The sequence below is a fragment of the Xylocopa sonorina genome, chromosome 10 (assembly GCF_050948175.1).
Source record: "Xylocopa sonorina isolate GNS202 chromosome 10, iyXylSono1_principal, whole genome shotgun sequence".
Classification (NCBI taxonomy): Eukaryota; Metazoa; Arthropoda; class Insecta; order Hymenoptera; family Apidae; genus Xylocopa; species Xylocopa sonorina.
The window spans coordinates 11583765-11611524 of record NC_135202.1 but is presented as its reverse complement, the minus strand read 5'-3'; the positions used below and the strand labels follow the sequence as shown (position 1 = coordinate 11611524).

The 27760-nt window shown below is 43.0% G+C and overlaps 3 protein-coding genes across 6 annotated transcripts; 1 reads left to right on the top strand and 2 right to left on the bottom strand.

Annotated features, from left to right (window-relative positions):
* Positions 1–1340: 1340 nt before the first annotated feature.
* On the top strand, positions 1341–23275 carry LOC143428298 (atrial natriuretic peptide receptor 1). Of its 4 annotated transcripts, XM_076903061.1 has the most exons (24): positions 1341–1955; positions 2396–2566; positions 2642–2816; positions 3198–3403; positions 9828–9942; positions 10546–10880; positions 10984–11075; positions 11459–11597; positions 11669–11750; positions 12081–12216; positions 13027–13104; positions 13395–13472; positions 13678–13782; positions 14613–14859; positions 15164–15322; positions 17491–17688; positions 18511–18587; positions 18819–18910; positions 19475–19624; positions 20170–20362; positions 20546–20720; positions 20799–20897; positions 20981–21072; positions 21162–23275. In XM_076903061.1, exons 1-24 carry the CDS (start codon positions 1736–1738, stop codon positions 21927–21929), a joined length of 4182 nt encoding a protein of 1393 aa, XP_076759176.1. In that variant the 5' UTR covers positions 1341–1735; the 3' UTR covers positions 21930–23275. The 4 variants fall into 4 exon arrangements, with proteins under 4 accessions (XP_076759176.1, XP_076759178.1, XP_076759177.1 ...); XM_076903063.1 differs by lacking the exon at positions 17491–17688; XM_076903062.1 differs by lacking the exons at positions 1341–1955; positions 2396–2566; positions 2642–2816; positions 3198–3403 and adding exons at positions 5463–6033; positions 9186–9581.
* A 26-nt stretch (positions 23276–23301) lies between these two features.
* Positions 23302–24897, bottom strand: LOC143428306 (proclotting enzyme). Its single transcript, XM_076903078.1, has 4 exons — positions 24639–24897; positions 23914–24158; positions 23687–23847; positions 23302–23475 (listed from the first exon to the last, which is right to left on the bottom strand). The coding sequence occupies exons 1-4, from the start codon at positions 24890–24892 to the stop codon at positions 23314–23316; spliced, it is 822 nt and encodes a 273-aa protein (XP_076759193.1). The 5' UTR covers positions 24893–24897; the 3' UTR covers positions 23302–23313.
* A 954-nt stretch (positions 24898–25851) lies between these two features.
* Positions 25852–27305, bottom strand: LOC143428307 (uncharacterized). The gene is made up of 3 exons (XM_076903079.1): positions 26993–27305; positions 26703–26869; positions 25852–26279 (listed from the first exon to the last, which is right to left on the bottom strand). Exons 1-3 carry the CDS (start codon positions 27040–27042, stop codon positions 26023–26025), a joined length of 474 nt encoding a protein of 157 aa, XP_076759194.1. The 5' UTR covers positions 27043–27305; the 3' UTR covers positions 25852–26022.
* Positions 27306–27760: the final 455 nt, after the last annotated feature.

Sequence of the window (27760 nt, the reverse complement as noted above, 5' to 3'; positions counted from 1 at the left end):
TTTGTTCATTTTTGGACAAGCAAAAGGTTTTGCGTTATTTTAAAGTGTACTTTGTTATAAATATATATAATATATTATCTTCTCTTACCTTAATCGTTCAAACTGATACTTTCGAACGTTTGAGAAGAATATGTCCACCATTTTTATTCTGTATTACTGAACTTAAAAAATTGATTTAGTGTATCGTAACAAGATATACGATATAGTAAAGATTATTCGCGTTAATCGATAAAAGGATCATGTAATTGAAATAGAATCTTTTCAACAAGAATCGAGTTATTTTCTTTTACGAATTGATGTGAAATGTGCACTGAAACGGTTTGAAAGCGAATTGGATATCTGGAATTAATATTAACAATTTATTAATCGGTTCAGATGGGACATTTTATATAAGACGAGCAGTAATAATGTATGAAGAGTAAATTTTTATGCGCTACTCAGACACACAACAGAGGCATCCAACAGAAGGAATACAGAGTTTCATCTTGGATCTCAAGCTTGAATCTTAGTTGATGGCCGCACTGTAATATTTCCATTTATATGTAATTATTATTATTATTATTTCTTTAATTCTTTGCTGCTTTTTCATTCTCGTTGTTCATTTCTGTAAAAACAGCGCAGAAAAATCTTCACTTACCTAAGGGCATCGCGATTCGTTCATTGTATAACAACCACGAAATGCGGGGAATCTCGAGTGTAAGCGCCGAGGAACGAATGGCGTTAGATTATTAATCAATGCTGCCAAAGAAGAAGCGGGTGTAGACGAATGAGCTTTCGATAGCTATTATCAATCGATGCGATAGAAAATCAGTGATAACGCGGACACGAGCGTACGAGAGGTGTAGCTGAGTGTTTGCGACTGGCTAATGCGGCTCAAGATCATCGAACGAAGTGTCAGTAGTACCTGCTCGTTCTCCCTGGATTCTTTCATCCTACGCTTCCTGAACTTACCCTCGCATCATTTTACCGACGCGAACACGGTGGTGGAAGAACGAACGGTAGTGACTAGCGATACCAGCTTCTCAAGCGAACCATTTACTCTATCGATGAACGGAATCGGAATCGTCACGGCTCGAGATCGAATTGGAACATTCGCGAGAGTCTGCTGGCAGGTATCGAGTTACTAGAAACTTAGGTTACTATAGGAGGCTACGGTGACTACAATTCGACAATTCGTTGACCGAGATTCATAGTGGTGTAAGTTGAGACAGTAAACAACCGAACTACTTGAAGATAAAAGCGACTACTCCTCGACAATTGATTGTTTCAGAATTGTACTGGTGTAAGTTGAGGAAATAAAAATTGGATGCAATATAAAGTGAACGTGGTACGTCAAACGACACGTTCGTGAAAAGCCGAGTTTTTCCAGAAGCTAACTCGGAAAGTTCCTTGAAACGTGTCGCGGCCGAGACTTATCATTGTCATTCTCGACCCCTAAATCCTCGAAGAATGTAAGAGGAAGTATTCTGTATTTTATCAAGTTTTGTGCGTAGCGTTGGCCTAGCCCCGTCGAGATTATAACGACAGAGAGGAGGAAGAAAGAAGAAGGCGAACGAGGTAATCGCGTGGAAAAGGATGGACACGAGCAAGGGAGGATTCGTTGGCCGCGAGATTCGGCCCGGTAGCGAAACAGTGGCGTCCTCGTCATCGTGGCGTACAGTGCTGTCCGCCTATCTCGCTTGAAGGAGGGAAGCGTTGCGGCGCTTTTTCGCGTAGCCGGATCGGTGTCACATACATGGGTGCCAATTGGATCGTCGCGTTGACGATCGCCTGGCTAACGTGTCCGGTGAATGGAGAAGCGACCTGTCGCGAGGTGCAGCTGGCACGCGACTGCGAGGCCCTTTGCAAGAAAAATCGTCACGGCGAGTACGTCTCCTGCGAGCTGAGAGTAGCCGTGCTCCTGCCTAACGATACAGGCTACGACATCTCGACGCCTAAGGTTCTCCCGGTTCTCGGCAAGTTTTTTTCGGACCGTCGTCATTTTTTTTTTTATGACCGCTATTATAGCCGCCTTACGCAATTTTCACCTCCGCGGATTTCCGCTGCATTTATTATAATTTAGCCAATTGTTTTCTCCTTATTCGTGCATGCATCAATCGCCTACGCACCAAAGGGCTTTCGTCCGTAAGATAAAATGTTATTATTAATTTCACTTTACTACAAACATTTTTAAGAATTGTAGCAACAACGAACAGATTTTGCCCTTTCGTGAAAGGTGCGGAAGTACTTTTCTTAGTCTCTTCTTATTCTTCATTTTACGGATTTCCTTTGGAGTTCCTTTGAGTTATAATGGGCTGACGTGGTTAATGATAAATAAATGAAATTAAAATAGAAATGTTTCCAGTGAGATGGAACGAGGTCTTAAGAACTTGTTACTTGTTGCTTGGTTCTACAGATTTGGCTGTGATCGACGCGAAATCGCGAGGCCTCTTACCCGACTGGTTGAAATTAAAGTTTCTCTCGCAGGACGATCACTGCGATGCTATGTACGCCCAAATTGGCGCGATCGATAGCTACTCGAATTGCGTTCATCTGTTCCTTGGACCTGCCTGCGATTATTGCGTAGGTAAGTAGCGCGGATCTATGTATAAGCCGTCTGGTTCGCGCGTCGAGTTTGATTGAGTACGGCGATCGGTTTCAGCGACTGTTGGCAGAATGGTGAAATTCTTTGGCGCCCCATTGATTACCACTGGCGGATTCACGTTTGATTTCACCGAGAAGAAGACAGAGTGCAAAGATGAATTCTTTATGACGACCAGGATTGGGAACCTGGCTTTCCGGGATCTCGCCAATTTCTTTATCGCAATAATGAATAAGTAAATCGGATCACAGTGAATTTATTATTTGTTGTTTTAGAACATGTACGAGAAGATATACAGGTTGAATTAATAATGGGAGCAATAAATTCATTTTTATGTTACGAATAAATCTTTTGGAGCAATTCAACTTTTTTATTCTGTAGCATTTTTATAATCTATATTAACTGTTCTACTCGCTACTATGTTCTAATCTTTGTTTTTTGGATTATTTTACGAGGTTTATTACATTTTTCAAGAATGGAATTGATAAACTTTTATGAATACATAATTTTATGAGAAGCGGCCGCTATCTGTTCTATTGCGTTGTTAATTTGTGTACAAATTGTATAAAGCGGCGATAAAGTAAAAATTAGTTCCAACATCGTTAATTTGTTGCAGGTACAAGTGGCGAAAGGTGCATCTGGTGTACGCAACCAACGGGCAAAGTCAGGTTGCTGGCAGGCACACTTGTCAGTTAATGATGAAATCCATGGTAGAGTATATCAAGAAGCAGTCGAAAATTACATTTGGAACCTTCGACGTCGAGACTACAATGCTAAATTACACGGAAGCGTTGCAAAATCACGTGGGTAACTGGTATGGGGGTAAGTCTGGTCAAACGTTCAGAACTTTTTCTCGTCGATGAATCTCGTTGAGATTAACCATCATGTCGTCGCGAATGTTCTTCATATCTTTCGATCCACCTGAGTAATAGATACTTGCCATCATAGTAAACGTTTACGTGAATGCGTTTCCACGAACGTCCGTAGGTCTAGCGATGGGAGAAGTATTTTCGCCCAAGTTCTCTCCCGTTGCTCCTCACCTTGCGATGCGAATAAACGATACGTCGACTTTAGGGGAAATTATACGAGAAACAGATGCAACACATAATTTCGCATATCGCGTTTCCGCATATATACGGTAAACCAAACGAAAACACCATTTGTGGCGCATTATGTATTTATCCAGGCGTTTTTAGAAAGCTTTTAAGTTCGTTCATCACAAATATTGCATCGATGAGTCGATGGAAATTAAAAGTGGACCCTTGCTGCAACGTGTCACGCAAATTTAACGAAATTTAGTTAAAAGGAATTGGAAAGTGTGTGTACATGATTTTGTACATACACTTGAGTGTATGTAAACGTTTGCTTGGTCGCTTGGCGGGTAGCTATTCGATGGAAAGAGATCAGGAATTTTCAGCTCGCACGGTCCTCGATTTTTCCACGTTCGATCGATAAAATGAGAAAAATCGGTCGTACGATCATCGATCTAATTGTCCATATCAATTAGGCGAAGTTAACGTTATCGCATTGTTTCCTGCGCGTTATCGCTATAGCTTATCATCGAGCCGTAGCGTTTCTATTATTGCCCCGTTACGGCACTGATAGGCTGTTGGACACGTCACAAAGTCTATATTTATACGGTTTTCTTGACAAATAACGCGAGGTACGTGTACGTGTATGAGGTGCTCGTTCACAATATGTTAAAAGGCTTCCTCGATCGATCATTCTGGCCCTTGTCCTTCGTTTCTTACCCTTTGCGATTCTTCACGGAACGACGATTATTTCGTAATACCTCACGCAGTGCAGCCTGTTCGCGATACTCTACTGCGAATCATGTGTTTGAATGGCGCGGGTCGGATCATCCAACTTCACTGCTACTGTAGATAAAAAGTATATCCATTGTCGATAACTGACATTGTTCTTTGCCTGTCGATAAATGAATTCTTTCCATCCAGGTATTTGGAATATTTTTTAATTATCATTTAATGTAATTTAATGCACATGGGACAATATCGAAATAGAAAACTATATAGAAGAAGTGTAATGGAACCTTTTTTTCATTGATATTCGCAATTTCATTAAGACAAATGTTAAACATTAAAATTAATTTGGCGCCTAATTAGGCAGTTCTCCTAGGATGATCCAAAGGAGATACGGAAGAAAGGCATCACGAAGGAAGATCTGAAATAACTGCTACGTAGTGGAAAAGCGAGAGCGAATGTAGTGTGGAGGGAAAGGGGAAATTCATAGAAGGCGGATGATGGACAAATTTTGGACGCATGCGTTCCTGCCGTACTCCTACCCATCTTTGCGATCGGCGCAGCAATGTGCAAGTGCACAGACGCTATCCTAGATGCGCGGTCGGCGCCAGGGGGTGTGGAGAGGAGGAGCAGAGAGGGAGAGAAGGATCGTGCGGAGGCAGTGGAAAAGGAAGAGAGCGATCGGCCGGCATCCCTACTGGCGGTTCAGAGCTTGGCTCGCGTCAGTTTCGTTCGCGCGGTCCAAGCTTGTCCGTTTCAGCCGGAAAGCCTCCTCCTTTACTGGAACAGTACACGCGACACTGTTTAAGACAGAAGAGAGAGAGAGAGAGAGAGAGAGGGGAAAGAAGTGCAACAGTTTTCGTATACGAGCACAGGAAATGCGTGGATTATCAGCAAGTTTCCTCGCGAATACAATACATTTTGATTCGCAAATTGGCCTCGAATAATTATTTTGTTATAATAAGATCGATGATAATATTGTTTAAATTATGGATTTTTTAAATTTCATCTAATCGAGCTTCCAAGATAGTAACTTAAAATTCCTTGACGTGCAGTCATTAGTTTCTGTGAAAGAGAAGTTCCTAACATTCGAGAAGAAATTACCATCGATTCTGACCGATGGTCGTTCCCCGTGGCTGGTGAACGCATTCAAATCCTCTGTGGGAGCGAGAACGGAAACGAAATCGGAACCGGAGGCGCGCAAGGATGCCCGGTCGATCGGTGTCGCGAAGAGACGGCGCGCGAATTCGGAAACGAGAAAATTAAACGAGAATCCGTCGTCGAGGGATGGCGGAGTGTGAGAAGTAGCCTGGCGCTCGCAGATTCGAAGCGGAAGCGAGATGCAAAGACGTGGTAGCGAAGCATCGATGAGGCTGACGCTGCTGTTGACCACGATGTGTGCTAGCGCGAGCGCGAACACAACCGCGACCATGCAGCCGGCGAAGGAATATCTCGACGCGCGATTCCCGCTCAAGAGGGAGGTGAAGCTGGCTGTGATAGCGCCCGCTGATTCTCGTCACGAGCAGAGCTTGCCAAGGGTGTTGCCTGCCGTGCTTCTCGCGGTCAGAGCGGTCAGTTCGGCGAAGGGGCTTCTGCCAGGGTGGAACATCACGGTCGATCATCGGGACTCGCGATGTTCCAGCACCTACGGCCCGTTGGCCGCGTTCGAGTTTTACATCAACCGGACGGCAGGTCATCCGTTGTTTCTCTCTCAATCTTGTGCTTCTCCCTTTTTTTCTCTCTCTCAAAAAACACTCTCCTTCGCGTTATTTCTCTGTAGAGTGTTATTTGTATGACTCCCCCATTGATCGTGTTCGAGTTTTACATCACCTATGCGGCAAGGTATTTCTTTTTTCATTTCCTTTTTTCTCTCGTTGCCCTGCTCTCTCCCTACTCTCGGATTGAACTATTTTTTTCCTCGTTCAGAGATATTCCTGAAAAATACCTTCTGCGCCGTTCCTTCGTTTAGATTGGCATACCTATAATTGACCCGCTGCTCACGTTATATCTATACATCAACCGTCGTTGTTTTTCTTCAATTTGCGTGCGCTCCTTCCTTCTTCTCTGGCGTTTTATAAACACCCTTAACGCGTACCGTTTTCTTCTTCAATAGCGATCGTTCTCCCGAGAAAAAGCTCCATCGTCATCGTTCTACTTCTACTGATATACCTATAATTGATCTGTTAGTAGCGTTATAATCAGCCGCCTTTTTTTCTCATTGCAAGGCTCGTTGAGAGGTCGTTTTTACACTTTTATCGAGTCGATTGTGTACTGTTCGATCAAAGTGAAGCATGTATTTTTCTCTTTTACAGATTAGATTAATTGCTTTATGCAACGAAAGGTCTACTCGTAATCCGAAATCAAAGTCGGTATCAACAGGATTGCATTAGTAAACTAATCGTGTGAAAACCGCAAGTGTGAAATCACTCTTGTCACAGCCGTACCGATAGGTCATTCGACGTCGTTTTTCTTCCGTCCCGCTAGCTATTTCTTTTTTCTCTTATTCCGAGTACTCTTCGTACTCTAAACTCGAATTATTTTCTTTTCCAATCGTGAAAGTTTTCTCAAAAAAGATCCACCATTTATCCAGTACTTATTCTCTCAATACGAACGGTTTATCTTCGTCGATCGGGAAGAAGTAAAAAAAATATCATTTGGCAGATCGTGCAGGTTTTTCATCGTTCGACACGGATCGCCTTCGCGATCGGTCTCAAAAGTTTCCGGGAAAGAAAAGAGTCATTTGACAAGTCATTCGATCCGCTTATCGTTTTACCTATAATTAGAATTGTCTACGTGCTCATCAGTCATCACGCGTTCTCATTGCTTGGCCATCGATCGTTTTATCATGCAATCGTGTTATCAAGTCGTTGCGATTGCTCTCGAATCGAGGGTCTCTTGGCAGTCGTCCGGGAACATTGACTCGAGCGGCTATTCAGCCTCCAAAGGGCCCGAGACGATTAGTTGCCGCTGTTTTTTAATGAGACTGCGGTGGACGCTATACGGAAAGGGCTCGAAGCGTTGATCACGAGTGATGTCATGTTCATATGCTCGACGGACAGCTGCGAGACGCCGAGCACGACGTCGAGGTTCGGTCACTCAACCAAAAGACCGCCTCGTCGCGAGTCCCTCGTGACTTTAGCGTCCGCTTTTCTCTTCTCACCCCCTTCTCCTTTGTTAGCTACGAGATCGTTAAATACCTCCTCAATTTCGTTTAATTACTTCGCTAGTACACAGTGGATCGTCGTTGCCCTTATCCCCTCCTGTTTTGCTCCTCTGTGTCTGCGAATTAATCGAATCGTTGTCTTTTTCCAGGACAACTACGGTCGCAAATCCGTTTCTTCTCGAGAATCTTGAGAGGGGAAACCGTAGGGTATTCCGGCTGGATTGCCACAAGATTTTCTTCCAAACCGCGACTGCGTTGGCCTGTGTTTACGTGACGGGCAGCAGTAAAGCGATCTCGATCGAACACGCGGGAATCATCAACGTCGACGCGTTTCAACATCGTCACGACCTCTTTAAACACGCATACCACGGTGAAATTTCTATACCAGAGGTAAAGCGCCTCGCAGTGTCAGCGCCGCAATGTTCAATTATCACCTGCTTTTTTCCCTGGTGGTTACCTTGTATTCTTCTCTCATACATTTTTCCATTATTCAACGCGGCGTTTTTTCGATGAAACTTATTGCTGTTTGGATCCCCTGTGCCACAGTCTTCTTTTGTCACTGTCGACCAGTATTTAATCATTTATTTACGGCTGCGTATTCTTCGATAATATGAACATGGTTTGTTGCGAATTACGGTAGATTGTCAACGAGAATACAATTCTGTAACACACAGGAGGGAAACTTCAAAGGAGAGCGATCACGTGGAAAACGTGTTTAAGGCTAAATTACACAGCTGATAGTCCAGTAATGAACAATGCAGTTGGTTCAATATAAAATTGAAAACAAACTGAATTCTGCGAATTGCAACTTGGTTGAATGCTGTAATCGAACCGTAATTTACACTGTCCTTTACGTTATTCATTCCATTGAATCAATCGTATTGTTCAACCAAAACGATCCGTATAATTTCGCTTTTAGTCCAGGCCTCCGCGTGGAACTCGCGATTGGAAATTGTAGCGTCAGGATGAGATAAACGTTATCTTTTAGTGGATGGTACATTAGTAGGAGATGGGTATCCGATAAACTATGTAGCTGGGAATCGAGCGATCGATCGATCGAGGGGAATGAATGATAGCGAACTCGAAACGTATGGAAACGGTCCACGCAAGACTAGTCGCTTTCCCAATCGTTTGTTCGATTATCTATAAGAATTTACCTTCATTTTGTGGCGTGGCTAATAGCTTTTCGTTTATCGAACTCTTTACCCTGCACATTTACGTTCTTTTGCGTGTTCTCAGCTCACGTCAGTCTACAAAGGGATTCGAGTCAGATCGAGTAGACCTGAGACTTCTATCAGAGTTTCATCATCGGCATGGGATGATTTAAATTTTCCTCATAAACTTTGAACCACCGTCTTTCCATGGTGCAGAATAGCTACTTTCGACGAGTTTGCTGCGAACATACATATAGAGGGAGAGAGAGAGCATGAAAGAAAGAAGAAGAAGAGTAGAAGTTGCTAATGGAACTAAATCGTTGGATCGAGCGGTCTAGAGGCGTGACGAGAATATATATTTCTAATTTGAGATATAATTCGCTTCCCTTTAACCAAGTTCAAGTTCCACCGCGTTAGCTTAAGCTGAGTTCTTCTTTTCAAAAAAGTCACCACTTATACGTGTGTATTGCCGATGTATCGTGTAAGAAAGGGATGGGCCTTGAACGAACGGACATTTGTCAACGCAGATGCTTTCTTGGGTCCTGTATGCGACTACGTGATCGCGCCAGTCGCGCGTTACGCCGGCGTATGGGGTATTCCCGTGCTGACTGCAGGCGCTCAGGCAGAGGCGTTTCGTCATAAGAGCGAGCAGTATCCTACGTTAACCAGGATGATGGGTTCTCATCGGCTAGTAGGCGAGGCACTCAGGCATATCTTGAAGCGTTTCGGATGGAAGATCGCCGGGCTCCTCTACCATAATCATGCGCTGACGAGCAGCCGCGGGAATTCAGAGTGTCACTTCACTTTGGACGCGGTTTACACGGCCCTGAATCGAACGCCGGTTTACAGGAGCTTCAACCAAGAAACGGCCACCCCCGAAGAGTATCGAAATTTACTTGTCTTCCTTGCAAAATCCGCCAGGAGTAAGTTCGCGCTAGGTTTACTTACTGTTTCCAAAAGCAAGTCACTTTGGCTGTTCTGGTAGAATAGGCATATATGAATCGTTGGTAGCTTTAACGTTGAAGCATATTTGTAAAGTCATTGGCAAATTTGGGTCGCGCAAAACAAAATGAACGATGATGGTTAATCGACGGAGACTCTCGACGAGTAAACAGATGCACGCTTTGAAGATGAAAAGAAAAGAGAGAGATTTTCTTCCTTGATTTCAGTTGTAGTGATGTGTGCTAATTCTACCACCATCAGGGAAATTCTGTTGGCCGCCGAACAACTCGGAATGGTTTCTTCCGGAGAATACGTGTTCTTTTCCATAGAGCTTTCGTCCAGGTAAGTGTGTTGAATTATGTATCGTGGAGATTCGTTGTGCCATGCGAGAGTGCACTCGAGCAAGTGGCGATAAAGATGTCGTGTGTACAACTGCAACGAACAGGAAAACTCTGGCATTTTTCAATTTGCTTATATTTTGACTACTAAAGCTCGCATTGATCACTTCGTTTCACAAGAACGATTTATTATGATTATTATAAAATTTGCGATTATATGATACAGCTTATAATGACCAGTTTCATCGATTTTTTGGAAGTTTAGCTTGATGAGGAGCCTTGATTTCCCGTCGGAATCCCAGAATCCTTGAATTCAATTTTCTGGTGGCGGAAACCACAAACCACGCAGTTCCCCTCACGCCTTACATCCAATTCGCGTGTTACATCCATTTACAAATATGTAACGAATCGATAGAACAGTTTTGGGAGTTTTCAATATAAAAATTAATTGTTGCTTTAAAATATTCGAAATTTCTCTAATGCTTGCAGACTTTTGTTATTCGCTGTACCACTTAAGCGATGAATGTGATAGAGACGTTTAATCGAGAACAATTAAAAGAATAACTCGGTCAAGAGTAGAAGAGTGAAAATTGTTGGATTGTTTCAGCGATAATAACTCGAAGGAACCATGGAGGGTGGATACCGATACAGACGAGAGAAACGAGAAAGCGAGGAGAGCTTATCGGGCCTTGTTGACGGTCACCGCTCGTACACCAGACAATTTCGAGTACTTGAATTTCTCGCGGGCAGTGAAGGCTCTCGCACAGCGTGATTACAATTTCACCTTTGGAAATAGTTCGGTTTCGACTTTTGTCACAGCATTTTACGATGCGGTGCTACTTTACGCCCTAGTACTAAAGGAGAGCCTGCCAGATCAGCCTGGCGGGGTGAATTTAGATGGTGGTAATCTTACAAGGAGGATGTGGGGTAGAAGTTTCAAAGGTTCGCATGAAAATTTATCATTCGGTCACTTCTCTGCTACTGTCGCATCGATATCGCTGCTCGCTATAGAGTCACACGATCGACGCGGCCTGTTCGGTTTCAGGTATAACGGGCGACGTGAATATCGACGAGAATGGCGATCGAATAGCTGATTATTCGCTCCTCGATATGAACCCGGAGACATCTAAATTTGAGGTAAAATTATGGATCGTGACATGCGAGATGTCCGTTTCTTGCAGCTGAAATAAATTTACGTTCGATTCCAATTAACTTTTATTGATTCAAACTTGTATCGAACGTTTCGATACGTTTCGATACGATGGCTATAAAAAGTATTGGCTTATATCCATATTCTCCAGTAGCAAACTTTCTAATCAAATTCTGCATTTCATTATTGCAGTAACAAATTTTTACGATTCCATGAAAGTACTGTTAAGCGATAAGAGACATTTAACGTACTAAGTACATGGCGCTAAAGACACAGCAAACGGACATTTCGTACTACTGTTGCTGCTTAATTAATCGTGAGTAAAGCGCGCGCATTCTACAGCGCGGTCATCGTGAATCGTGTGTCGCAGATCGTGGCCAATTACTACGGTGCCAACCAGTCGTTGGAATACATTCCGGAAAAGAGGATCGACTGGTCGGGTGGTCGATCGGAACCTCCACCGGACACACCCACTTGTGGCTTCGATAATTCCTTGTGTCCTGACAATTGTAAGTTGCACGCGTTATGAACTTCGCGTTGGACGCCTTTAACCCTTCCCGTTGGTTCTGTTTTGTGATAGCTCTGCCAGGATACGCTATCCTCTCGATGGTATTGAGCTCGATCGTCGTTGTTCTTGTCGTTGCGTCGGTTTTTATTTATAGGTAAGCAGAGCATATTAATTTTCCTTTATTTTATAATAGACTTCTGCAAGTTGATCGTTTACCTATATTTGAGATACATGATCTTCCTCCCCTTCTTTCGCATCTTGATCCTATTAATTTCAACATCCACAGTGGTATTGGCCAAAAGATTAGAACCGTCTCAAGTATTCGTGATCGTGCCTTAATCGTCCTAAACGGATTAACTCGCGTAAGCTGGAACGTCGACGAGTTTCCAGACAGCTTATCGCAAATCGTGTATCTAAATCGTTCACCAACGGCGACGATTGCATTACCGTCGAAAAACATTTCCTTTTTCTTCCGTGTTTGCAGGCATTTCAAGCTCGAAGCAGAAATAGCATCCATGACGTGGAAGGTACACTGGAACGACATTATGATCGCGCGAAATGCAAAAGCGAAAGGCTCAATGTATTCGTTGATTGCGAACAAGATGCGCGGCAGCCAACTGGTGAATATTTAAATACGTATCTGAGTAGAAACTCGGTAGCTGTAAGAAACGGAACTGAAACTGCATGCGTGTATCAAGTTACTCACAGTTAACTAATACTGAGATCCATATGCTTCTTCTTCTGCTATTGTTTTTCATTTTGTTTACTCTCTGCTATGGAACTATGTATGATGGAGTACAATAAACGAGACTCGTATGCAAGTTACCGAGGTTGCAGCCAGCGAGTTTCTAGTATACTTTTATTCTGCGATAAAACGGCCTTCGCGATACGGAATAATCTTATATTGGCTCATCCTCAAAGCACCCACAGTTACCAACCACTTATATTGGAGCAACAGAACTCTCTCTCCTATAATGTAATTTTTTTCTTTTTCCATCGTGTCAGATCATGGTCATCTGAGGGGATCACTCGAAAATAAGCTTGTTTAAAGTCGCTTAAAAGCAATATGGGTCATGTAAAAATGGTAGCAAGATCGTCCAGATTAATAGCGCTTAATAGAGATATTAACTAGATTACACAACATTTGTCACTTTTCCACGTTTAGTGCATGTTTTCTAGTTTAGCATAGTTACATATCGCGTATGTCTCCAGCACAAAGAGAAATGAACGCAACGTTCTAATGGAGATCATGCCTCTTTATTTTTACGCCGCTTTAAATCGAAAATATGATTTCCCTTTACATCAAAGGAGAAGAAGCACTCTCTCAAAACATTTACGCGATGCACTTCGATCGAGACAGTAGCTTCGTCCCTTTGGAGAGACATTAAATCAAGTTAGATCGAGACGAACGTTCTTTTCTTTTATTTCAGACCTTGTACTCGGATGAAAACGCCAGTTTACCAGGTGATGTAGATAGAAACATCTACGTTCCAACGGGATTTTACAAGGTTCGACCTTACTGACGGTAAAGCGACGTCTGTCTAAATATCTTACGCGTCATATTATCCACATAAACGCCGTTCTTTTATGATTCGTTCCTTCCTCTCCTCGCTTTCCCGTCGATTTTAGTTGCTTAACCATTTTCTTCGTGAACGATAAAAAGAAACTGACAACCACAAAAATCTACTTGGCATTTTTTATAATATTTAAAATGTGAGAGGTTTGCGCGTAAATTTCTGTGGTTGACTGTAGATAATACTTAAAACCCGCGAGGATAATACTGTACGATTCATCGCAGAACTCTAAGGTGGCCATAAAACTGCTGCCAAGGAGCAAAGTGGAAATCTCACGGCCTTTGCTGCTCGAATTAAAAAGGGTAAGTGAAAAAGTTTCCTGATTTTCCACAATGTAGCGTACCGGGATGGTACAAACGGAAAGTTTCTCAAAAACATTGCTATCTTGTAATTACGAGCTTTCGCAACCGTAAGGAACGAAGAAGTTTCCTTTGACGCGCCTTCTCCCGACGAACCACACATGTCGCAGTTCCTTAGCAAATGATAACTCGTGTTTTGTTTGTACAGATGAAGGATCTTCAACACGATCATCTGGTGCGCTTTTACGGTGCTTGCATCGAGCCCCCGCACTGCTGCTTGTTGACTGAGTATTGCCCCAAAGGATCTCTTCAGGTCTGTAGAGAAGTCACTTTCTTATATATATATATATATATATATATCATTTCTCATTTTTTATACGCATGTTATTCTAATTACCTTTCTTTTTAACTCTGTTTCAATTTATCTCACGCTCAGTTTCTTTCTTGCGACTTAAATGTAAGCCATTTAGATGTCAAGCTGATCAACTCCACTTTTTCAAAATTTCTCAAAGTTAAATATTGGAATACTATTTTACTTGTATCGATTAGTCGAATGTTTTTTCAATTATTGTTGAAGCCTTAATTGTCTCGAAGTCCTGTTCGTCGTTGTTCCTGCCATATTAGCGTTACGATATGACATGCGATTCATGCGGAATGTATGCGAATCTACGCGGACATAATAAATCAGTTTACCGTTGGCGTACGTAACTATCTGACGGCACACATTTTCCGTGCATCCAGCCGTGAGATACAGGGATTAACTTTGCCCAAGTGGGATTCCAGGGCTCGCGTCCACCGCGCGTACCTTCGTTATCGAATTCGATTAAAAATGTAATCGAATTCCTGTGATTAAACTTTAGTTCTTTCCTGAATCCATCGGACTCAACGGCGAGTAAACTACACGATGGGTTTACAGGCGAACGGATCACGGAAATTCAACGGGACGGAATGTTCTTTCTTAGTTCTGGCTATTAATTAGTTTCTCGATGTTTTTATCATAAATAACAAGTTTGTGAGAGGGAACCTGGAAAGGAATAAAGTTTGTTCATAACAGGCAATAATGATGCCACGAGTTTTTCTTTTAAATAAGTGTAGAAAAGTTAAGATACACTTAAGGAAAGTTAATTATACGTCTGTGTGCAGGATATATTGGAGAATGAGCAAATCAAGCTGGACCGCGTATTTCGGGGATCCCTCATCCATGATATCGTTCGTGGAATGGTGTATCTTCACGCGTCCGAGGTGAAGAGTCACGGCAACTTAAAGTCCTCCAATTGTGTGGTCGATTCACGATTCGTCCTTAAAATCGCTGATTTCGGATTACACGAACTGAGAAGGGCAAACTGCAGCGAGGCGTACAACGACAAGACCAGTTACGCCTATTGGAGAAGTGAGTGCTCGAGAGCTGCATACCATTTATTAAAACGATAGGATCAAAGCGGGGTGACTTGAAATCAGGTCAAACGACAAATCCAATATGTGCATTGTTTTTTTTTATTAAACTGTTTTATCAGTCTTTTTTTTATAAGTTCTAACGAGAAGGAGGTCAGGGTTTTGTGTTAGTTTCGAATGTATCTCACTTATCCTTTTTCTCTGCGTTAAAAGTTTGGTCGTGGGCTTTCGAAACAGCCAATATGTGTACACATCGTTTACAATTGTACGTGTGCGCGAGTGAAACAACGTTGCTTGAACAGGGCAGCTGTGGACGGCCCCGGAATTGTTGCGAATGGTGAGGCGACCACCCGAAGGAACTCAGAAGGGCGACGTCTATAGCTTCGCTGTGATCGTTCACGAGATCGTCGTACGCCAGGGACCGTTCTATTTGGGTGACAACTACTATCTCTCTCCCAAGGGTAAGTTCTATACGCAGGTATATTACCCTATTTCGTTCCTGCTACTACTCGAGTCTGTACTGTAACGAGAACATTGTAAACAAAAAGCCAGATTTCTTTTTTTATGTCTTGAATTGTCTCTGCAAAATTTGATAAAGTAAGTCATTGCACTAGCCATTTGGGTGGGGTAAGATTGTTGCGAATCTACCGACCGACCGGTAAGAAAGTTTAGCGCCGTCGACAAATGGTCGACAAGGGTGGTTTGTATCGACCGTGATGTATTTCGTCGTCGCGTAGGTGGTGCAGGAGGAAGGGTGCTCGTTTGATCCGGGCTAGAGCCGCGGTGCGGCCGATCGGTAACGAAGTTTACGAGCTTTCGCAAGCTCGGTTTCGACGCGAGCGTCAGGATCGATGAAAGGATGGAACGTGCCACAAGTAGGCTAGGAGCGTATCGAGACCGGGGTTGAAAGCTCAGTCGAAGCTTTCCACGCGTCCTGGAACGTACACGGGTTTCGCGACGCGCGCTTCCTCGTCGTTTTCTCTCTCCTCCTCTCCCCTACGTTCCCGGTTCACTATCACGTATTCTCTGTCTCTCTGTTTTCATCTCTTGTTTTTCTCGCGTACGATATATATACTTATTGTATACTCGAAAAAGCCCGGATGAACCGGAAGTGACCAAGTGTGGGTGGACTGGCACGTGAAGACGACTGGGGCCGCACACAGTGGTATAATCGTGGCCCTTTCATCCCCTCGTGTGGGTAGGACTCGGTTTCGCCGAGTCCTCTCCGCCGTTTAATTAACCAACCTCGCCGCGACCGTCCAGAGGAACGTGTGTGCGCGCGTGCCTTCCTTGCGTGCCTGAGAGCGATCCGAGTGTTTGCGTGTCTGCTGCGTGGCTGCGTGCCTGCATGCCTGCGTCTATCTCGGTACGTGCTTGTGTTTATCAATCGTTCGACCGTCCCATTTACGCGGCCCGATTTTCCTTTTTGCTCGATATTCAACCTCCATCCCCACCTCCCTCCTACGACTGCCAACCCCTAACCCCCTTTCGCCCCTGTTCACTCTCTCTTTCTCTCTTCTTTCTCTTCACCTTTCGCCTTCTCTCTCTCTCTCTCTCTCTCTCTCTCTCTCTCTTCTCGTCACCGTTGTCGTTGACTCACTCTCCTCCTCTCTTTCGTTCTCTTTTTCTCTTTTTCTTTGCTCCCCGCTACTTTTTCGAAGCCAATTACCCTGATTTCGTATCCGAGATCCGACAATTAATTGATTACTCCGGTCGGGTCGTAATAACGACTAAAGCACCGCGTATACTGGAACGCGAGAAACGAATCGTTCTCATAACAGGGTCAGGGGTGTCATGATCGAATAACGTTTGGATGGATACCCTTCGAATATACGAATGTATCGGGATTTTTCGTTAGAGCACGCTCGCGATTACGTGAAACGGAGCTGGAATCTCGTTCCTTGGCATTCGTCGGACTTCTTTCAACGCTGGACGACGACGTCGTATCGTCGATCGTGAATTTCAGCATAAACAGTTGCGTAAGCGGGAAAAAAAACGCCGGTCCGATTAACTGACTTCCATTGTTTTTCGTAAATAGGAGAACCGCTCGATGCTGCAGTTCGTTCACCCATGAACAGACTGGATAATACACTTGTTCGAAAACGCGACTCTAGAATATCCGAATATTTGATCAAGTTATGTCTCGATGTTCGTTCTTTTCCTGCCCGGGCGGAAACCGTGGATTTGCATAAAGTGTGTCGAGCGTAAAAAACGGATCTGGTAGACACGAGAGAACGTAATTTGGCCGAACGGAACGAGGATAAACGATTTTTACGGTGGCGTAAAGCCAGCTGGATAACGAGCGGTTGGATCTCGGGATGGAACCCCTTGGTTCCTCGGGTGGTGGAAATCGCCGCGCGTAAATTCTTCATTCCGATATTGCAGAAATTTTACGAAAAACGACTTCTGTATCAGAAAGAGAGACAATTATCTACGAATGTTAAACGATAGAAATTTTTATAACGCGCGGAAGTACTTCTGCAATCACGTGAACGAGAGAGTAAGAATGGAGAGAGGGAGAGAGATGGAGAGAGAGAGAGAATAAGAGAGAGTGCAAGTGAGAGTGGAAAAGGAAGGTGGTGAATTTGTTGGGTAATGGTCAGAAAAACATAGTAATCGGGATAGATAGGAAAAGGAGAAGAAATGGCGGAGAGAAGCAATACGTCGAGTACGAGTAGTCTAACATTGCTGGCGATGCCGGGTGCCAGTCCCGACGGTGGGGCCAGTCCTCGAAGGGCCGTCAGTCCATTGCTCGAAGTCCGTAGGCCTCACTGCACCCTGAACTGTGAATCTTGCAACGCCTTCTTGGAGGACCTGTACAGGCACAGTAGGTTGCACACGTACCTTTTCGTCTTTCATCTTTCACACTCCTGGTCTTTCTGACTGAAATTTACGATCTTCAACGTAATAATCCTGTTCGAATTTCCCAAACATTTCTGGACTGCATCTATGGTTCACGTGCACGCTATTCCTCTCTTTCTACCTGTTGTTACCCGTGGGAATACAGTTCTATGCCCTTGACAAGTTGTTAGCAACAACGCGATTCTTCGTGAGTGCCGTCTGACCAAGCACGAATCGTACCACTGAAACGAACGGCCAAGTAGTAAGAGAAGCGCTCGAACAGACGCGCTAGCGTAATACCAGTCTCTTGTTAGATTTTTCTGCGATTTACAATCGCGAATAAATGAGAACAAACGCATGGATTCTCTACTGTTTGTATAACTTCAGTAGCATATAGTTGAGCCAGTCAAATCGATATATCCGCATGCGAAATTTATCTCGTTACGATATTTCCTACACGTTTATTCTCTGTATGCATTTTAACGAGTCTCTACTTCATTTCATTAAATGCGCAATTAATAACTTTTGCACTGGTTTAATATTTCGATAAGAACTTATTACATATCCAATTTAAACTCTAAGCCAAATTGATCCAGACAATGCACGAGGGTTAATAACTATATATAACCGCAATAAGTGGTTGCATGTAAACGTTTATACGCTCAAATTTAGTTACTGCTTTCCCTTCGAGCAAATAGACAACGAGATTAAAGAACTTGGAAGAGCCATACAACCATCGTGGTATCCTCTCAACGAGGGTTCGATCGCGAGGTTCCTGTAACACAGGTCAACTTTCCCTTTGTTTCAGAAATCGTCGACGCTGTTAAGAGAGGCGGTGGTTCCCCGTTAAGGCCTGTGATTGATGAGTCCGCGGTCGAAGAGGAAGTAAGCGTGCTCCTTTGCGATTTTTAAACTCTCTACGAATTCCATAAATAATTTTAACAGTTTAATATTCATCTGCCTACATTTCGCCAATATACACGTATAGTTTTGTCGTCTTTGTACTTCTTTTTCCCTATAAGAATAGCCCATCATCGATTAGACTTCGTATCAACGACAGTCGCATTGAAATAATTCAATTTCCTCTTCTGTTCGATTAAATCGAATTTTAATTAGGTGGCTACTTTAATGAGGCGATGCTGGGCACAAGACGCTGCGGACAGACCCGATTTTCCAGCACTTAAGCAAACTATACGGAAAATAAACAAGTGAGTCACGAAGTATCGTTGAAGAACCTATTAAACGATAGAAGAGTAGTATCCTCTTATGCATATTTTTGACATTTTGCTTCTTCCTCCTTGCGTCAGCTTCCAGTTTCTTCTTGTCAAATCGATTGCTCCCGATATTGGCATCGTTGTTAGATTTCATGCCAAATCAGAGTGGTAGCGATGGTTCCTTGCACGAAAAATACACGAAATGGTCCATCGAGTTCGCATTGAAAGAAATACAATTGTGGGGATCACTTCGAGTGTGTTATCTTGAACAGATAGTCTTTTAGAGGTAGTGTACGACGCAAGTATTGAGCAAATAGTTTTCGTTAATGAGAAAAGCTAATGTCAGGGATGAAGAAACTGAAATTCATGTTCGTTAAAGTGAGAAGATATATGTGTAGTTCAAACTTCCTAGAAACTTGTAGTGGTACAATGCCTGTTGCGCGAACCGTATCGTACCTTGTCGATTGCCGTGGTTTCACCGCACTCTTGAGCAACAAGTTCACGATTAGCAACCGCCCTTCGAAGGATGAATAGAGAAAGCCTTCGTTCTTGTTTCAGAGATTACGAGAGCAGCAATATACTCGACAATTTGCTCTCCCGCATGGAGCAATACGCCACCAATTTGGAAACTCTGGTAGAGGAGCGCACAGCAGATTACCTGGAAGAGAAGCGTAAATGCGAAGAGCTCCTGTACCAGTTGTTACCAAAGTAAGTAATATATTTTGTTGATAAGTTCCGCGATTCGTAGTTTTGCACGTTGTGTCGTAATATTGATATCTATGGGACTGCACTCCTGGTTTCATATATAAATAAAAATTGATTATCAAAAGTACTCCATTATTACATTAGCTCACAAATGAGTACATTTCTCCATTCCTAAGAGATTTCTACGCATCATAATTTTTCGGTTACTAATGATACTGTCAGCAAATATTACTGATTAACAAAAATATATAGAGGGTGATTCACTACCCGTGTAACAAATTTTTACAGCTGATACTACATCTCAAAGCAACAAAAAAATTTGAAGAACCGCATATGTTTCATCCATACCATGCTCATTACTCTTCACTGCATATTATTGCATTACTTATAAATTTTAACGTAAATATTGTACGATTATTCATCCCACATGCATCATTGTACTATATTATTCATGAACATCCGACACACAATAAATGATAATAATAATTATACATAAAATAGTCATCAATTGTTATACGACCGACTAGTTCGTTGATCCAAATTTTCAGATCTGTCGCGTCCCAGTTGATACTCGGACAGAGCGTGATAGCGGAAACTTACGATCAAGTGACCATTTACTTTAGCGATATAGTAGGATTCACGAAGCTCTCGGCCGAAAGTACACCTCTTCAGGTAGTAGATTTACTCAACGACCTATATACCTGCTTCGACTCGATAATCGAGAACTTTGACGTTTACAAGGTAAGACTGCAATTTTTCAATAAATCGTGGATTACGGTCTGTATCTGTCTGAACGAAAGTCCCGCGAGGCAATATTGTCGAGCCAATTATCGATTCTGTTTGCATGTCACACAAATTTATACGCGCGCGCATTGAAATCGGATGACGGTGTGAGACAGAACGCGATATTCTTTTTTTTTACAGGTGGAGACGATAGGCGATGCTTATATGGTGGTGTCAGGTCTGCCAGTGAGAAATGGGACAAACCATGCCAGGGAAATCGCGAGGATGAGTCTAGCGTTGAGAGACACCGTGATGACATTTAGCATACGTCACAGACCTAACGAGCAGCTGAAACTTCGAATTGGAATGCACTCTGGTAAAATCGAGTATTCGACTGAAATGTTTTCGTATGAAATTCATTTTATTCCACCTTTTTAATGAGTCCCAATTTCAGGACCTTGCGTGGCTGGCGTGGTGGGTCTGAAGATGCCTAGGTACTGCCTATTTGGCGACACTGTAAACACCGCATCTAGAATGGAGAGCAACGGAGAAGGTAATCGTATTCTTCTTCAATCATTATTAATTTTTCCTAATACAGTCTACATTTGCTATTTATTCTTTTTGATGTGTTTGCAGCTCTAATGATCCACGTCAGCCCGAAAACGAAAGAAATTCTGGATACGTTCGGAACCTTTGAACTCACTTGCAGAGGCGAAGTTACTCTAAAAGTAAGACTCTCAATAAATCAACAGAATCACACATACCTATTATATGCTTGTACTGCATTTCATTTTGAGCTTTCCTCTGCATTACGCAGGGTAAAGGTACGATGACCACCTACTGGTTGATCGGTGAGAAGCCAGTAGTACCCACAAGCAGCGTTCCGCAGCCTACCATTGTATCACCGCCGGCGACGACAGCGGTGACAACCATGACAACGATTGCAACAACGAGCAGTCAAGTCTCGACAACGTTGGATCAATCACGACCGTGTGATGACTGTGCAACTATTATTACACATCGGCCTGATCAAACGCAACAGCCGAAGCAACAAGACAAGCGATCGTCTCAGTCGTTACAACCGAACTGTCAGGATCAGATACATCGAGCAGCCCAGAAGAATCATCAAGAACAACAGCGAACGCAATCGAATCAATCGGGTCAACAAAAAAATCAACAGCTCCGGCAACAGACTTCGGATCAACGAGATGGTCTAGTACAGAATCGTAAAGGTGGAGGCATCAATGATGGAAGTAGCGGAGACGGAGGTGGTGGCGGTGGTGGAGGTCGAGGTGTTGGACGAGGTGACGGTGGTAGTAACAGTGCCGGTGGTGCAAGCATCATTGGGGGCGCTTTCGCAACGGGAAACGGTGTAGCGAACCGCGGTCGTACGATAGGCGGCGGTTCGTTGGCAGACGTTGGATCACCGTCGCGAAATCATTCGTCCGTTGTCTCAATTCCATCGAGCAACGCGAACACGCAGGGACGACGCTCCTACGAAACCGGTGAGAGCGTGCCGAATCATACGGAGAGTGGGCCAAATGCGCCGCTTCTCGTATCCGCGATGCCGCCCTCGCGTGTCTAGCTTCGTACCTTTATACGACGCTTCGCGATCTTTCGTCGATAAATCGATCTCGTCCGTGACACGTGTATCGCCCTATCGTAATAGGAAGTAGCAGCAAAGCAAACTCTGATCGGTGAGCCCGATCGATACTTGGGTCCACGCGTTCGAAAGGATTATCTTTCGAAGTAAAAAAAAACAAAGAAATAAAAACACATTGCGGGAACACGATTATTCATTCTAACGAGGCACTGGTGGGGCTACTACGAGGGACTGGCTTATGTTATGTTGAACGTGCATGTACTCTATTCCCGTGATAAAAAAAGAAGAAGGCGAGAGTCACCTAGTTCCTGCTAGTTGCGAAAAGTTTCCCCCCCTTCTTTCTCTGTCTTTATCTTTATGGGCGTCCGTTTCGTATTCACGTCGCAGACGGTGAAACGTCGGCGCTTTCCAAGGACCAGCGCTTTCAGTAGAGAAATCAGTAAATCCCGGAAAACGGGATACGGATTATCTTTTGCGCGTGCGCGGAAATCGATTGAAAAACCACGAGAGGATGGTGACGACGAAAGAGAGTGTGTTCATGGTCGAGAGTGTATAAGCGAGTTCAAAAGAAGTACTCGTAGATCATGAGAGCGTCACGTTGCGCAAATTTGTAGAAACAGAAGCAGTGATTCTGACCTTGCTGCTCTCATTAATGCAAACGCATAGCAGCGACTGTCTAATTGGAAATACTGGCAATAGATAGAGCCACTTTCAATTGGAGAGTCGCGCAACGCAAATTTGTGTCGAGGCAGTCGCGTCAGACTTACTGCTTCCATGGATACTTGACTCTCACTTAGACGATCGAAACATGCCCTGTAAGATCGCAAAAGATGCTCGAATTAAACTTCAGAGAAAACGTGCAACCAAACTGGAAAATACAGAGATATATATGGACACAGTGGTACGGAAAGTAAAATTTTGAGAGTGCGAATTTTACGCGCACACGCGTCTTTCTATGTTTGATGAACACGGACTATATACATAAATATATACAAAAATATATATATATACATACACATATACATATATTTATGAAAAGTTGAAGTTAGATAATTGGTGTGCAAAAAGCAAAGAGAGGCTGGACCTCGCACGAAAGTCATTTGTTAAACGATCGAGATTCAGCCAAGGAATCATCGAACGCTTGTATATTATTATTACATGCGCGTATAGATACGCGTTCGGGCGATGAAAAAAGAAAGTATGAAAATTAGCGCGACAAACACTAAACGCCCTAATGATCGAATTTCTCTCTATTCGTGTCAATCTCTTTCCGAACGATGTAACGATCGATATACGAGGAAATAAAGTTTCGTCGTTTCCAGGCACGAGAGATTTTGTATCGTGTCTTCGAATCACATCGAAGATATTAGAATACTGCGTTTTCGAATATCCAATCGAGATAAGAACTGACTCGCGTGTATATTCCAGGTCGTCCCGGCTCTCCGCACCGTATCCCCCAGGACACTATCCCGATGTTTATCCATCTACCATTTCCAAGTTGATGCAGTAACGGTCCACCAGAATCACCCTGCATGAAAACGCAACCGATCATTAACCGAAGAAAGAATGTAACGCTATACCAATATGGCGTCAGAAAAAGTAAGGCATTCAATTACCCTTTTCAAGAAAACTTTTAGTTAAAATATTCTATATGTTTTGTGAGGCGCTATAAATAGTTTTACTTATTTATCCTAATTATTTTACAGATGATATCATTAGTTTATTCAGTTTTTTCTCACCTGACAAGCATCGCGTCCACCCTCATAAGCACCAGCACATATCACCGTATTAGGAATTCGTTGAACGAAACTGTTCACGCATTTGCTCTGTGGCCATATCGGAACATCGATTTCCATTAAAACTGTACTAACAGGACCTCCGTAGTATCGAGTACCCCAACCTGAAAACTCCCACATCATTTAATCCTGTAAGAAAGACATGAAGATTTTAATGGGCAACTATCAACCTGTTACGACACCAATCTTATTTTCGAACGTTTCATCCACTGGTGGCAAGCACACAGGCCAAATGTAGCTATCAAAAACGGTAGGTCGATGCATCTTAATTATCGCTATGTCATTCTCTAATGTGATCAAATTGAAGTCTTGATGGACGCGTACTTCCGAGATTGCAAAGTCTATGGCTGTTGTTTCTTCTGTGGTCGTGAAATCATATTCACCAAGCCTGACTATGATATCCCGCAGGTTGAAGCTAACCAGCAGAAAGGGAACAAATTAAACATATACATAATACAGTCCCGTACAGTCTGCAACCGTTTCGTAACAGTAGAATTTACCCCTGGCATATACGTATGGTATCGCTGCACGGAGGGAATCAATCGCAAATCTACACATTAGTGGAATAAACATCCAATTCTTTGTTATATTATACAAAGTATACTTGATATTTACTCAATGTTCGTTTAAATTGCAAAAATCTGCCACGGATTATTATAATTTTTCAGGTGAAAAATATATTTTCAGGATGCAAAACTTTATGCAAAGGGCACCGCTATTGGCTAAGAGATCTGACATCGTATGCTTCTGTTTACGACTACTGATTCATATCGTTGATCAAAGAATAGCGTACAACGACTTTCTTTCTCTCCTTGACATTAGGTAACTATAAAATATTACTATTCTATTATAGCTGTCTTTAATAACAAAAGAGTCAATCTCTTCTAAACACTACCTATATACACAATGAGCAGCTGTCAAAACGTGTCTATCGGTAATGAGGACACCTCCACAGTACTGGGTCTGATTTCTTCTAAGTAGAGCCACCATCCAGGGCCATTCGGTGGGGCTAGTTGGTCTACCGCCCACTAATCTGTTTCGATTTTTCGATGTCGTTCCACATCCTCTAGGTCTTTCTAAATTATCGGGTCGAACAGTCGTCGTACTCTTATATCCTGACCAAACTATCCTGCCCGCGTTATGCTCCATCTTTTCGCTCATGATCCGTACCTCGTGGCTGCTCACTGAAACGAATGCGAAGACATACAACTTTCGCATAATCTCAATGTATTTCTTTTTTCCTCGACGTTAAATTGGGATTCGATACTCGTGACAAGTCACTTGAATGAGCGTAGGTCTTTCTTGTCGACAGTTCAGGAAAAGTGAACGAATCCACTTACTCGTAACGTTTACGCCATCGGCTAGATGCCGATCAAGCCACAATCCGAACAGTATCCAAAAAATGAATGGTTGTTCTGTGGCCATTTGTGAATGATTTCTTGATTTGGTGTCACGTGATTAATCGTTGGTATAAGCTATCTACTAAAAAGAACGTTAGACAATCGTCACGAAAGAAACGAAACAGCCAAAAGCAGTTGTAACGCTCGCTTTTATATACGCGTTCATCTGCTCCTCAGACGTAACCCGTTGTACGCCTCCACTTTTGGTTTGCATATAGCAAGGCGTAGATGTTCTGTTCGTTAATAATTCTTCTCAGGGACTTCATCTAGGGTTCAAAGACTCTATGAACACATTGACTTACAAGAAAGAGTTGGTTTCACGATTCCTTGTTGACGATTCCTTGACAAATTGTTCAAGGTAACATGTGTTTTCAAAATGCAAATTGTAACTGGGATGCGATGTGATCAAAGAAGAGTAAGTTTCAAAAAGTAGGGAAACAGGAAAAGATCGAGGAGGATGACATTAAATGGGGGAGAGAAAATCGTAAAAGATGGAGGGAAGCGAAGAGAAGGCGCAAAGAGCGCGAGATCGAGGACAAGCCAGGGGCATTTCCATTTAAGGCACCCCACGCGCAATCTCACACTCCTCACGGCGCCACTTTGACACCGACGTAACACACTTTCCGCGTCGCGCAGCTTTTCTCTGCAAAAAACATCGCCGTGAATCCGATCGCAGTTGACCGATGTGTCGCGCAGCAAATTTTGCAATTATTTGCTTGAACATTTATTTATTTGTTTATTCTAATAACATCGTTTACTTATTTATTTGTTTATTGTTGCCGTTAAGTACATATAATGTATCGTTTCTGGAAATAGCACCGTTGTCCAACGACAACGATAGGTCTCGTTCAGATTTGCGCGTCGTTATTCCCTCGCCATTTACGCGGCATCGTTTATCGGAACAGGTTTAGCGTTGGGATCCTTCAGATCTAACGTGTAGCCGTGCACCTTCGAGCTGTTCGTGGTGGGATCGTAAATTCTTTCCAGGTGCCGAAGAGTGTCGCCCACGATTTTGTCCGTACTCTCGCGAATGTACGGTTTCCCGTCTGAGGTGCGACCAGACTGAACGATCTTCGTCCCGTCGTTGGTCGTCAGAATAACGTTGTTACCTCCGCCCATTTGGACCACATTACTAGCTGAAACAATTTCATTATCCAATTGAAGAAGTCGTGATTAGGAAAAGTGTTGGATTGCCTTGAGAGAATAGACGAGAGAGAAAGATGGAGAATTATATCTCCTGATCGATAGTGAAAGGAACGTTTACGTGATGTAAGCAACATAATTTCTAGGTACACATCTGGGAAACAGGCTGCCCTCATTAGCTTAATTGCTCTGACTAACGTTTTCCAATATCCAAGGAAAAGGTAGCTCTATCATTCACTTTGTGACGTCTTTGTTACGTCTCGCAGACGCATCTAGCTTTACTTAAATGCGTGAAAAATATTTAAAGTTTTAAATATATATTTAGTGTTAGTTTGAAAAATGTAAAGCTTGTGGATGAGATATATTTGCTTATAAGATGCGCTTATCTTAGGTCACGTGATCTGTCGTGTGCGTACTTATCCTGTCGTGCAGATTATCCGTTAACCGATGAACTTGCGCCAAGTTTGTCTGTACAGTTTGATGTATTTGTCGATTCAGATGTTGCACGTTCTGCTGGATGTTCTTGTTCAACGCGTCGATATTCTCGTTCAGGCCAGCCAACCAATCCTGTCCATTGGTGTCGCTGCCAATCGAAACCCCGCGTTACCACAAAGTTACGTTCGCCTGTTGTACGCCGTAATTTTTTGCGGGAGAACTGGCTTTCTTAAATGTATCGCGGCACAAACCGGCTTATCGATCGACTCACCTGCACAACGTTGCTGCAACGAGTATTACGACGCTGAGTCGTCCCAACATCCTTCCACGTTTTCCGACTTCTCTTTGTTTACTCCCGTGGGTATGAACTTTTCGTTTTTATTTTTCTCTTTTCAGGTGCGAGCCGAACCGTGATGCCTACAGCCGAGCGAGTCAAGCGCAGGAATCATGTGAAGTATCCGCACAGATATGATACGCGCAGTAGCTACGAGTTTCCCCCCTTCGGATCACTATCCACGTCGCTCAGTTACGTACAAACGGTTTTCTCTCTTACTTTTGTATACCGTACGTGTGAACAGCCGTGTGCACTGACACTTGCTTGCCACGTTACGTTATGAACCGCAAGTAACTATTCGTTGATATCTAAAGCGGTGCATCATCACGCTGTCTAATAATTAATCGTATACGTACATGGAATCCCGGAGCTTCGCGAGAAATAGCAATAAATTAAAAAGTGAGGTACTCTTGCGACCTTTTACCGCTATCGAAGCATTACAACTAGCAAGCTTCGTAAGTGTATAATGTAGAAGAGAAGCGTAATCTATTGCCGGGATTAATTTACATGTAATTTATTTATCAATGATACTTATCGACACCACAAAACTAATCAGCTATTATGATTCTGAGAATTAAATTATCAAAGTAGTCTCAAATAATAATGTTTCGTAACGACTGTGATCGTTCTTTGAATCGTAAAGTTAAACAATACTTATAATTATCAGTAGACATTGGTTATACCATAATCAAATTTGGTTTATTT